The 13,144-nt window shown below is 43.0% G+C and overlaps 1 protein-coding gene across 1 annotated transcript in view; it reads left to right on the top strand.

The window, feature by feature from the left end:
- Positions 1-13,144, top strand: part of T265_00606 (hypothetical protein) — a gene marked incomplete at both ends in the record, with an annotated part of 100,087 nt that overhangs the window by 72,461 nt on the left and 14,482 nt on the right. The window contains 5 exons of the mRNA XM_009164434.1: positions 1,943-2,014; positions 4,951-5,511; positions 8,112-8,251; positions 11,658-11,751; positions 11,800-11,939. Coding sequence (XP_009162698.1) covers positions 1,943-2,014; positions 4,951-5,511; positions 8,112-8,251; positions 11,658-11,751; positions 11,800-11,939 — 1,007 coding nt within the window. The remainder of the gene's footprint in view (positions 1-1,942; positions 2,015-4,950; positions 5,512-8,111; positions 8,252-11,657; positions 11,752-11,799; positions 11,940-13,144) is intronic.

Here is a 13,144-nt window from a genome sequence, read left to right on the forward strand (position 1 = left end):
ACCCCTAGTCTCCGTCAACATTACGATTTACTTTAACCCAAGGTTGCACTGTTTTCGAGAAATACACTCATTTGCAAATCAAGTAGGTTTTCACGGGAGACTCAGCTGAATCTCTCGTTTGTGATATTCACAGGCAACTGAATGTGCTACACCAGGCCGCTTCATGTTTCAGCCGCTACGATATTCGAGATATCGTGATACATGTATGTCTTTGTAATGTACTACTCACAAGGTTGCTGAAAATCCGTCAACAGCCCACGACCGGTTCGCCCTTCTTGGGGCTCACCAGGTAGATGCTATCCCCGGGTTTCCGTCAGCCTTATGTCCTACTTGAAACCGAATTGCACGAAAGTAGCGAATATGCACTCATTTGCAAACTAATTTGCTTTTTCGAGAGATTCACCTGGAACCCAGCTGGATCTCTCGTTCTTACTGATAAGCGTGTTCACACTTCTCAACCTGAAGAAATAAAACGAAGTTTTAGAGTTCTGATGAGTCCACTTAAATTCCATTTGAAATCACTTAAATTCCCATGGCAAGATGTCCAGCTAGCAGATAGTGGAACTGTTATCCATCACACTAGAGAAATGATGAGAACTTTTTTGGGGCTCGTAATGCGCTTAATTTGTTGCCCATAATATGAGTAATCAAGTACCGAGGCGGGTTAAACAAGTTCGTTTTTACAGTTGGAATGTTCACTCTGAGAATTTGCCCCCAAAGTCCGTCGCAAAATTTCACTTTCTACTACCAAGTAAACAAATGAAAGTTGACGGGAACAAAACAGTTCCTGTCATTTCCATTGAAAATCACCCACGATATACAGAGTTAGAGCTAGAAATGATAGGTCCTACCTTCTGAGGCTGAATTGAGCGATCGAACCCGACCTCTGCGCCTCAACTTCCCTTGTTTAGGCTTGGGCAACCTGGCACTATCCCAGCCTTCGTGCTTTCTTCGGATGGCTTGGCAGCTAGGCAGCGAAAGTGCTACAGCTGTTACTGATCATTATACAGTTGTGTTAACGGTATTTTCCTCAGCTTAGTTCTCGGTCTGAGCCTCCCAAGCTAGCGTTCACGTCAAAACAACCACCAAAGGTGCAAAAGGTCTATTAATGCCCAAAACGAAGTCAAGAACAGTTGTACAACGCTTCGTATATATAGCGTAAGCGGCTATAACTTTCTGGAATTTCTGACGCGTTCTGGATGCGCCATTGGCAACCGGCATTTGGCCAATGCTGGGTGATGATTGGCTGTTGGTTCCAGATTGTTGACCAATCAGATCTCGTCTTGATGCCGGACCGACAAGCGTCCCGAGTACTTGGCCAACCTCGAGCGGGCCAGGCTTATCGGCCGTAGCAGCGCCTAAAGACGTGCGGTATAGTTGGATCCGTGTGGATTCCTGCCTAACAACAGTACAGCTCTTTAGTCCCATGAGTTATCCCACAGTGGGTTACCCCTGAGATGACACACCTCTAAAAGTTACCTCTACAGACCAGGTCCAGTAACCATTACTATCCGAGTAGACCTGAGGTGAGAGGTAATGACAGATTCTTTTACGTCCTTTCTCCAAATAAGACTTATTATCTAACTTTATTCTTTTTCTCAAAATCAAATTTAAAGTGACTATCAATGGGTACGCTTCTCTAACAAATCTTATTCTGTGATTTACCCTGGGTGGCTTTGCTACAGCTAGTGGAATACGTATCATTTGTCCCTAGAATGCGTTACTTCAAGGTTTTTGAAGCATCTGTTCAAGAAGGGAAGCAATTTTGTAGACTTCAAAGTTACCTTACGCCAAATAGTAAGACATAAGTGGGACTCGCTCGTGTTATTCATTTATTATGAGACCAAGTACAAGTTTCTCTAAGCACATCCGTTTCTTTGTAATTCGGTGTGTCAACTCTCCCTCTACTCATCGGTCACTCACTTTGTGTCCCTGCTTTCAGAGTACTCAGTTACAATGAAATCCGAGAGCTGCAGGAAAATGCTTTCTCAACTCTGAAAAGTTTAAAGACACTGTGAGTGAGGTTTGGACCTGTGGGAATTTTCTATATACCTTGATTTTCCAAGGAGATTGTGTGATTTCTTGTTTTTTCATCCATCCTTCAAGTTTCCAATAACATCCACGTCCCAGCGCGTGGTTTTTTTCTCCGCATCCACACACCATGGACAAGGTTGAGCAGGGAAATCAAAGCCAGAAACTTGAGAGCAATCATTTTAATACAATGGATTTTTCCGAGTTTTGGAAAATGGACATGTTTTGATTGTAACAAGTCCTCGAAACCACGCGGAACACATTTTGTGTCCAAACTGGCCGCCTCACCCTCTTAGAAGACACTTCAAGATGACAATCTCATTTGCGAGTGAACTGTCACGTCCAGCGTTGCATGCACTCTAGTCTTAAACTGATCTTGAGTTTTTTTGGTTGATCTATGTGAGGCATCGCCCAGCAGTACTTCACACAAACGGAAATCTGTTTAAAAAGGACTTGGTAACTCATCCTGACTACCCAAGTTTGCAGCTGCTTGTGTTTTTTTTCTATACTCGAACAGATTAAGCGTCGTTTGTAGCTTTTGTCCAATTCCGTCTAGGTAGCTTAAAAAGGGTCCTTTAGTTTGAGTCACGTGAGAGAAGCTGATGGTCGATTCCTACGTTCACCACGTTCCTGAATTTTTCCAGTTACGTGTGTGGATGCTGTTCAATAAACAGGTCCCCCACTCGATAACCGTCATCACCAATTGTGAAAGCTCATAGAGGAAAATGTCGGTAGCTCAGGCAGCGTAGATGGTCGTTGGCTTGTTCGCTGAGCTGGGCAACTGGATTGCAAACGTTTCATCACCGATCGAGGTGACATCATCAGAGCGTTATTGGGGAGCGTAGTTGTGAGTAGCAGTGGGTTAGTGGTTGTGCGCTGAATAGTGTTACGTGTGTGTTGATATACTTGCTGGTAGCCGGGATGACCCTCGACCGCGATTAGTTATCCGGTCGGGCGGTTCCATTGGTTGTTCTCTTATCCTGTGTCCTCGTTCGCCGATGCCTACGTGACCTTTGATCTTGGCATCCCTCGCCGTTATAGTCTGGTCGATGTTGGAGTGACCTTTGTCCTTCCGAGTTCCGGCTTGTGACCTTTGTTGACTTGACTCCGAGGAGTTCCTTGTTTCTTCGTTTGTGAATCCAATATGCGGTCCTCCTTGAGTGTTCCTGTTGAGATGTTGGTCTTTTGCACGTAGCTCATCTTAAACAGCTTAATTTGTCCACCTGGGTGCAGATGTGGGAAAAAGCTATCCGTCATCATGCGGAAACACATCAAGATGATGCTTCGGTCTCCAACGGCAGTGCTCCTCATGAGGGCAGTATGCGCCAGGCGTTATGAAAACTAAATTTATCGATTTTTCAGTTCCTGGAATGATGCATTAAGAACCGTAAATTCAAAGAGTTTTGTGCTGTGAAAACATGAAAAGTGAGTCGTTTTTTAGGTCATGTTATATTTTCTACTGGTTCTCATGGCAGATTGTCTGATCATCATGCTCACTGGTATCTGGTAAGATGAATTCGCCTTTAGAGGCCCACACCACAGGGACTACTCAGTAAGAATTGATTAACTTCAAAGTCCCATTGACTGTACATCTCACCACCACTGTATTTCAAATACACTTTGCAGAGTACTCAGCCACAACAACCTACAATGTATCCACCAAAATGCCTTCAAAGGACTCGGAGGCCTGCGGGTGCTGTGAGTGGAAACCTTTGGATTTGTTTGTCTAATCTCTTCTCACCTTTAGGATTCTTCAGGCGAACAATATTTCTTCAGTTCCTTATGGAACATTCAAAGAACTCGGGCAGTTGAACAATATGTGAGTGAGGTCGGCGTAACAATAAATTTAGCAACAGTGTTTTTATTGAATTATTTATTCTATTCAACGCAATTAAGATCTACATAACGTGTTTAATTTTGTCCAGGAAGAATTTACAGTTTGTCCAGTCGAGTAATGTGTGATAAGAACTTGTTGTTTTGTTGAAAACGCCTTTTTCTGATGTACGGATAATCAAGTTGTAAATAACGTTTGATGAAATCCGCTGTAAATAGTGTCTAAGGAAAAAACGCAGAAGTCCATTGAGACGAATTTGGTGACTTCGGTGCAAATTACAAAGGTATTTGAAGGTAACACTGCCTATGCAGACTTTCGAAATGGCTTTTCAGCTAGCAGTGTTCCTCGGTTTGAGAATCACTATGCTTTCAATGGAGGTTTCGTTCTGCCTATGCTGAAAAGCCGAGAAGCACTGTACAGCTGTGCATCCTGACTGGGAAACAGTAGCGCGGATGCTCTGAAACTCCAGGGAGTCTCGAATCCAGTGACCTCCTGACTAGTAACTTGAACACTTAACCACCCGGCCACGTGATCAGCAGTGCGATTAGCTCGCGCTTAGACAGAATATATATCGCCAACCATTCTTCAATCACGAGATCGATAGTCCATACACGGAAAGGTCTGACAGCTATTCAGACCAAGACACTCATGATCATGGCCACTGGTTCGGATGCCAGTCTTAAATTCTTCTATAAGTCATTCAAATTTACCCCCGGAAGTTTTGTAGCACGCGCATCCAGTGGGAAAGGACTTTTCGATCAGTCATGCACAATCTCATCTTGTGAGTCCAAAATCCTTGGTCAAATTCACGTTGAACCAAAGGAAATGAGTACAAAACTGTTTTGTTAAAAATGCCACAGATGACCTTTGAGGATCGTGCTTTAGGGAAAAAGATACTTTTATTTTGTAACCATGGTAAATACCTACTCTGACTATTGTTTAAGCTCAAGGACTTTGGAATTGAGTGAACTACTGTGTAGTTTTGCCAAATAGGCAGATGTTGTGTTACTTAGACAGTGACAGGTGGACACATTAGTTGTGACGTTAATTGATAAGCAATGCTCTCTACAATCTATTGTCAACAGAGCTCTGGGACAGAATCCATTTCACTGTGACTGCAACGGAAAGTGGCTCAACAGCTTCTTTCGCCAACAGTTTTTGGACAACGGTGTTGCTCTTTGCCACAGTCCAGCAAATATGCAATACAAATCGTTGTACCACTCGAAACCTGGAGATTTTGTTTGTCCTTGGAAACGACGTTACCGACGGAGAGCTAGTCTAAGTTCCGTAAACTCGACACAATCTGGTGAAGATCTAACAAGTGCATTGCTTGTGGATGATCACGGTATTGATGACCTTGAGATACCTGAAGATGCCTGGAGTGACACATTGGAACTGAGAAGAGACGGCCAATTCAGTGCAGAAGAGAAGGAATCGTTACAGATTGCAGCCAAGTGTAGTCCATGTATGATCAATCCTTGTGCTCACAATGGACAGTGTATTCCGATGGGTCAGCTCAACTATCGGTGTCAGTGCAAGTCACCCTACCACGGAACACAGTGCAACCTGCAGGAACACGTCTGTGCGGTCAATCCATGTCAGAATGGTGGGACGTGTGAAACAACGCCGTACTCTATTGCGTTTAGGTAAGCTTGATAGAGATTGATTACGTACATCTATCAGGTTTTATTGCTTTATCTATCACTGTGAAATCGTTTGTTTGCGTTCGTCGAAGTGCAGAGCAGGTAGACAATGAGGATGTGTTGGCTGTGGAGACAAAAGCCTTGGGAATTAAGTCAAATGTGCTTTACTTTTGCTGGATAGTGAGGGAAGTCGTACGATCGTCATGGAAGCTATGATACTTCTTGGCAACTGTTCCACAATAGGTGTTCCTGGAGGTACAAACTCGGCGGCTCTTTTTTGATGACGAAAGAATCCATTCCGTCAGGCATTTCAAATAGCGCTAGTGTAAGAGGCGACCTCAAATCTGACACAAATGCGGACGGATTTAAAACGATTTCTTCTACAAAGTGATACCCACAGCGACAGTTTAACGACTAAACTCTACGACCCTGGGCTTGCATCGCGCTGATACCATTAATCTTAACGTCTGGGCAGTTATTTTATCTGCTTTATAGGACCTATTAATCATCGACGTCAAGCCAAAATGTTCGATTTTCTTGGTAGTGGTATTCGCGTCAAATCCGGTCATGACCAGAAGTTCGGCAGTGAATCCTAGTGAGAAAGCATAAACAGCTTGATTGACTAAGATTTGAAATAAATTTAAGTGCCACAAAGTAGAAGGCTAGAAGTTTGAAGAGTGATGGGCATGGCAGCGTAAAGTAGGGTTCTGAAGAAAGCATACTAAATAAGTTTTGGGAATAATATTTTTCAGAGGCCCTGGAGCGAGTTCGTTAAACTTGGTTTCGGCATCATCAGTGATCTCTGTGAAGGATTAACATCTTCGTTTCTTTTCTAGAAATCCCTTGATGAACTTCCCTTGAAGTTGTTCGCATGAGTTTTGAGTGATCTTAGATTTAACTTATTCGCTGTCCGTACAGCGCAGGTTGGCATGACTATCTGAGCAGGATCTGACAGACACTAACGGGCGGATTCGCTAACGTGGGCAGTGTTGTGACTCGTTCAAATGTTGTCGAACGAGGAGTTTCGCTGCTGCTCTCCGCTAGCTACCATATCGCAAGAACAGATGGCAGGTTCATTTACATTCTGGTGATACATCGGAATCGATATTATTCTGGAACCGTATGAACAACGAGTCGCTCCTGTGAACGGTTTGAAAATGTAAAAAAAAACTGGGTCAAACACGGTCACCAAACCATGTAGTTTCATACAAAGCTTCGTTGATCCTATGGTGCTTACGGGCCCCAACTATGTCACGTTACGAATCGCAAGGAGTGAGCTTTGAGGTTAGAAAGAGGATTAGGGTTCCTCAAGTGGAACGTGTGTATATGAGATGCACGGATGCAGAGTGTGAGGATAACGGACATCTTACATAACTTTGTTATGAAACCTATTCTAAACTTCACCTGATGCCACTTTGCAATGCGTTCCGCCGTGAATATATAGTATAGAAAAACTTAGATCTTCCTGAGTCTCATTGAACGGTAGCCGATAGAGATGCTAGCAGTGAATTCACCTTTCAGTGTCGAATAGTCATCAAATAAATTAGATTACATCAGTATGGTTTTGGGACCAGAGTATCACGATTTCTCATGGGCAAACGAGGGGTCATTTTTTGAAATTTTACCTGTAGCACCCCTTCGCTGTCTAACTGCCATGCCACCCGATACAAGCACGAAGGCTAGGATATTGCCAGGTTGTCCATGCCAAGACAGGGGAACTCAAGAGGCGGAGATAGGACCCGAACCACGGACCTTCAGGTCCAAAAGTCCGCGTTCTAACCACTCAGCCATCTCGCCCCCATCAGTGGATATCATTTGTTCTACTTTTGTTTCTGTGTGGAGTAATACCTTAGAGGCTATCTCATTCAAGGCTATTTCCAACTTGAATACGTCACCCATCCAGTCTCGGAGATGTAGAGTTTTGTCACGTTGGAGCACCACATTACTTAAGTTACCCGGGAGATGAACAATTACCCTTCGAGAAAGTTGCACCGTGCAACAAGTACAATATCTCACGTCGATTGGTCTTCGCATTTTTTTCAAGGGAACGCTTAAACTTAGATGGTTGAAGATGATAGATGACCCATGCACAGTTTCATTGATAATGGAATTTGATTAACATGCACTTTATTTTCATTCATTGGCCTGCACAACTTACTTCAGGAGCAAACCACAAAAGTGGTTGTGGCATAACCACCAACCCACCACTACGCACTACTTCGCTCCCCAATAACGCACTGATGATGTCACCTTGATTGGTGATGAAACGTTTGCAATCAAATTGTCAGCTCAGCAAACAAGCCAACGACCACCATCTACGCTACCTGAGTCACCGACATTTTCCTCTATAGAAAACTGTAAAAGTTTTATTTCTATTTGTGAATACTATATTCTCGAGGGGAAAGTACATATGAAGGAAGTCTAAGAACGGACTGTGGAAACTTGAGTTGTATTCGCACGCATTGTGCATCTAAAAATAAAAAAGGTCATTGCACTACTCTGAACTGAAAATGGCTTTCTTCGTTCTTGTGACATGTACATTGGTGCATGGTATCTGAACACATTTTACGCATCCTACTTTTTGTCTTATGCCGGAATTCTAGATGTGTTTGTCCAAAAGACTTCCGGGGTCCAACGTGTGCTGAACGTATCAACAGTTGTTCACATAACTACTGCCTCAACGGTGGCACTTGCGAGCAGCTGGGATCCGATTTTCGATGTAACTGTCCACCAGAGTTTCACGGTACGTAAACTGTCTTCGGGTTGTAAATTTTATCATATGTTCACAGCATCTCGCTGTTGTTTCAGGATTTGGCTGGTTAGTTGTTTTACTGTTTGACTTGAAAAAATCCCCATTCTTTCGATTTTAATGAGTGTTAGCGGACAAGCTTAACGGCCTCCTGGTCTCAAGGGACCTTCCACATATCTCCATAATTTCAAATCTCAGGTTGAGAACGTTCGGCTGCCTAGTGATTCTTCAAAAAGATATACCGCTGGCTTTAGTGAAAGTTTGCTGGAAATTTCAGTGATCTTGGAGAAAGCATCAACTGGATACCGACATTTGACTGTCATTACCTCCAGACATACTTGCAACCATCTTCTAGAAACCTATCTTTGTGTCAGTGTAAAACTGATGTCAAAGCGGAAGCAAGTGGAATGAAATAACTGCGTTTTCGGTCACTTTTATTTGCTCATATCGTAAATTGTGAACAGTTTATCTCCGTTTGAACTTGTTTGAAACATGCATTCTGATGGTGACCTAGCATATGCAAACCAGTAGTGTTATTGTAATTGTTGAAAATGTTGTAAATTAAGAACAACTGTGTAAAAAAAAGTAGGTGAAATGGTGTAAGAGAAGTACAAAATTCACAAAATTCTAGAAGATTTAGGGGAACCGACCAGCTTCGAACTGATCGATTTACGAGGTTACTTATAACTTATGTACATGTTGCTGAAAGTGTACGGATGTATGACGCGCAGTCGGAATTTAGATGTGAAAGTACGTTGTTTTCGCGTCACGCAACCGATTTCTGCATGTCCTTCCCCTGCACCATGAAACGAGCGCAGACTTTGTATGGTTGGGATTTACGGGAAGGAGAAATATGTGAAAGAATTAACTGCAGATGCATTCTTCCCTCTTATCTAGACATTCTTTGGTGAACATAGAAGTCATTCTTGTTTGAATGGACGCCGCAAACAGAAAGACGAACTGAAAATGTGTCTTACTTTGCGCTTTTGTGACCTTCTGTTCACGATGGCTCAGTTACTCCTGGTCATGCCTCCCAACAAGCTTGCCAGTGAATGCAACCTCCTTCGAAGAGCTTGACTTGATCCGCTTTGTTGATGCAATAAAAATCGTTCAAAAAATTAGAGGGGAAACAAACCCCTTACCCTCTTACCTAGTACCATTTGTAGCCCATCGAATTTTAATGTAATGGTTTATGTCAATGGTACACGGAACTCATGTTTCGCTCATTCCAAACTATGTCACCAGAGAAACAACGGATTTGTATTCAAGTTCGCCTTGATGAATTAATAATTTCTGATCAAACGGAAAACTGGTTGTTATTGCAGACTGTGCGATACTTGCGACCGTCAGCTGTACACACCATACGTGTCGCACTGCCTACTGAAACCTAAGTAGATAAACGTCACGCCAATACGTGAATCAGTCCGTTTGAATTCCTTTATTTGCCACCCAGTTCACACTGACTTCTAAAAACTCTTAGTGTGAGCAACACCAATTAGCATCGTGCGAAGTTTCAGTCTCTTGACGAAAAACTCCAGTCACAGGGCTGCCGAAAGCTCTTTTACAGACCAAAACAGGCTTTTTCCCTTTTTGAAATCGTCAGATAGGTAGGGTTCTTGGTTCTCGCCAAAAGTGCATTCCATCCTAACCCAGTTCATAAACAGTGTGCGAAAGGGATGGTCGAATTCGTGTCAACCGCTACCAGAAGCCGTACTTCATTAACGCAGTTCCCCATGTCGCTTCTCTGCTCATCATTGTGCACGTTCTAGCAACAGCTAAAACCCTTGTGCTCCAACGCATTAGAAATCCTGAAAGCACCCTGAAATAGCAAGATCTTGTAACCTCCTGCAACTGACAAGCCCGCTGTTTAATACTGTGTGTGCTTGTCGTAGGAGGACCATGGACTTACTCAATTTTGTGAGTGTCTTTAAAAGTTGACCACTGACCACCAAGCCGTGTAACCCTGGCATGAGCTGGGGTCCTTCAGAAACGGCTGAAGTTGCCTTAGAACGCATTACCTCACTGTTGCAAGCTAATTTTAACGGCCAAGGAGAACAACTTTTACCCTAGGAATGAAACCTTATAAAGCATGCAACTACTGTGTGCTGTAAACAAAGAAGTATTCAAGGAATTCAAAACAATCAAAGGAAATATCATTCCCAAGGTTAACCTAAATTATTGACACATCCCCAGCACCTCGGATGTCACCATAAATCTTCAAGTGTGGTTACGAAACATTGGTGTTCTTCCTTCATGAAGGTAAAAAAACAAGAAGGCAGATTCTGTTGGATATCGAATTTTCATTCTTATCTGTACGGTCGCAATACTCAATAAGCAATTGAAATTTTCGTCATGTCAGTACACTTAGTCTATACGAAAATACTCAGAAGCACTGTACAACTGGTTCATCAACATTGGGAATCATCAGCAGTACGCATCTCACGAATCTACGGGGTTGAAAAGTAAGACGTTGGGCCACCAGCAGCTAATCGCCAGTTCCATCAACTCGCACACTTAGTCTATACGAAAATACTCAGAAGCACTGTACAACTGGTTCATCTGCATTGGGAATCATCAGCAGTACGCGTCTCACGAATCTACGGGGTGAGTGGAATTCACACGATCTCAGTCAAGATTTGAAGAGTAAGGCCTTGGGCCACAAGCAGCTAATCGCCAGTTCCATCAACTCGCTCTTGGAAAACATATAGCATTACGCATTCCACGAGCACTGGATTCACTTCACGTTCTTATGTTTTGATGTGCTCCTCAAGTGACTACTTCCCAGGGAAGCTTCACTCGTGGAATAAACTAATTTTTCTTTTTGAGCTACTTATATTGCGTCAGTAGTTCGAGAGACCTCTTGTTTTAAACCACAAGATGCAAAAGTGGGAACAAACTAGCGAGCAGAGCGGCCTATCCATATGTTTAAGCTCTTTATTTGAGCATACGAGCTGAATCGCCACCATTTAAAAACATCCAGAGCAAATTTTACCTGGTCACACGTTATATCAACTTCCGATTCTGAGTTTTACGTGGGAGCAACAAGCTCAAAAATCAGTTGACTCTTTTCCGTTTGAGTTCAGTTCTCCATTTCACAAGCCGATCGTTTCAACTTTCACTTACAAGGGTGATTGCTTGCTTCACTGGCTGAGTGACTGGCCAATCACTTGATTGACTGAGCGATTGAGTGGCTGACTGACTCACTCACTGAGTGAATGGCTAATTGATTAAATGGTTCTTCCTTCGGTAGTTTTGATCGACTGGCTACTTGCCCTAACAAGTACTCTGTATGTGAAAGTTATGCTGACTCAAATTCACTATGTAGCAATGCTGAAAGCCACTTTTCGGACGTTAGTTAACTGGCATGTGCTTTTTAGGCAATCGTTTTCTTCACTTTCAGGCAAAACCTGTCAGCGCGCAGTCATCTACTGCGAAGATGTCAATCCCTGCTTGAACGGAGCGACCTGCACGCAACTTCCCGGAAACAAATATAGGTGAGTCACTTTCAGTTCAGATTCAATTGTTGACCGTTTGCAATTTAGATGCGAATGTGAACGTGGTTGGTCCGGAAAGAATTGTCATATCAATCAAGATGACTGTCTGTACAACCGGTGTGAAAATGGAGCCACATGTGTGGACGGAATCAATGAATACATATGCAAGTGTCGACCAGGTTATGCAGGTTGGTGAAGATCCATTCCGTGGAAAAACTTCGATCTGGCTACTACTTTTTTCAGGCCCTTGGAACTTTTCGAATATTATGCCTTCGTCGAATTTTGATTAAACTGAGAGATGATCAGAGTAGCTTGATGATTCAAACTTGTGTAATAGATGAAATACACGACCCACGGGCTGGCGGTTGCTACATGTGACCCAAATCACTTGTCCACCAACTACAATACTTCTGTTATGGATCCAGGCGAGGTCAGTCACATGAGGGATGTATTGCAGTGAGACAGAGCGAGTATTCAGAATGAATCGTCACAACTGTATTCCCTAAACAGAAAAATATTGAACAAATTTCATTCAGTTCGATGAAAAGAGGTAAAATCGGAGAAAGTATCCAACGCCAATTACTTTTTCGACTGTCTTTGCTTAACAGAAAGATTTTTTGCCTATCAAAAGAGAAGCGCCCCGTTTTTGTGGACGAAATTAGGGATTTTTCCAACCACTAAATCCCAAATGACGTTAGTACAGGGAATACGGGATAGAAGCTGCTGATTCCTTGGAGTTGTTGAGGCAGTTGGCATGGAGAATCTAGTAGTTTCCGCATCACTTACTCAACCCTGTAAAATCACAGATCTGTGGACAGCTTTGATGCATAGTATGAAGCGATCAACCTGTTTTGCTCTTCATTGTTTACTCGCACACAATTCCAGTAAAACAAAGAAAGTTCCCTTGACATACAGCTTTGTTGGAACGGTGGAACTATGTATCTTTTGGTCGTCCTGGATAAAAATGATAAAAGGTTTCGACCTAGTTCATTTTAACCTAGAGGCACTGAGCAGCAGTGTTAACGACCAAAAAGGAAGGTGAAATTTGCCTCCTTTGCCCTAGCTGCCGTCCTGCTCACTTACTCTCTTCGAGTTAGAACAACTGATCACAAATTGAATAGTTTAAGGCAAGTCGTCGCTTTGTCTTCAAACTCACTGGAACCAATCCTCTAAGTGATACCTTCAAGAAAAAGGGTCACTTTTCCATGAGAGTACCGTGGGCATTTTCCCCATAGTGCTAGCCGTTGAGGATTGGTGCACTGCGCTCAATAGAAAGTATATTATAAATAGTAATAAAGCCTTCGGATTTTCTGTCACAGCTGTGCTGCAAAACGGCTATGCGTGTTCCACTTCTTGGTCCCACAATCGAAAAGATTCCGTCCAATGACCCAGG

The sequence above is a fragment of the Opisthorchis viverrini genome, assembly GCF_000715545.1.
Source record: "Opisthorchis viverrini unplaced genomic scaffold opera_v5_6, whole genome shotgun sequence".
NCBI lineage: Eukaryota > Metazoa > Platyhelminthes > Trematoda > Opisthorchiida > Opisthorchiidae > Opisthorchis > Opisthorchis viverrini.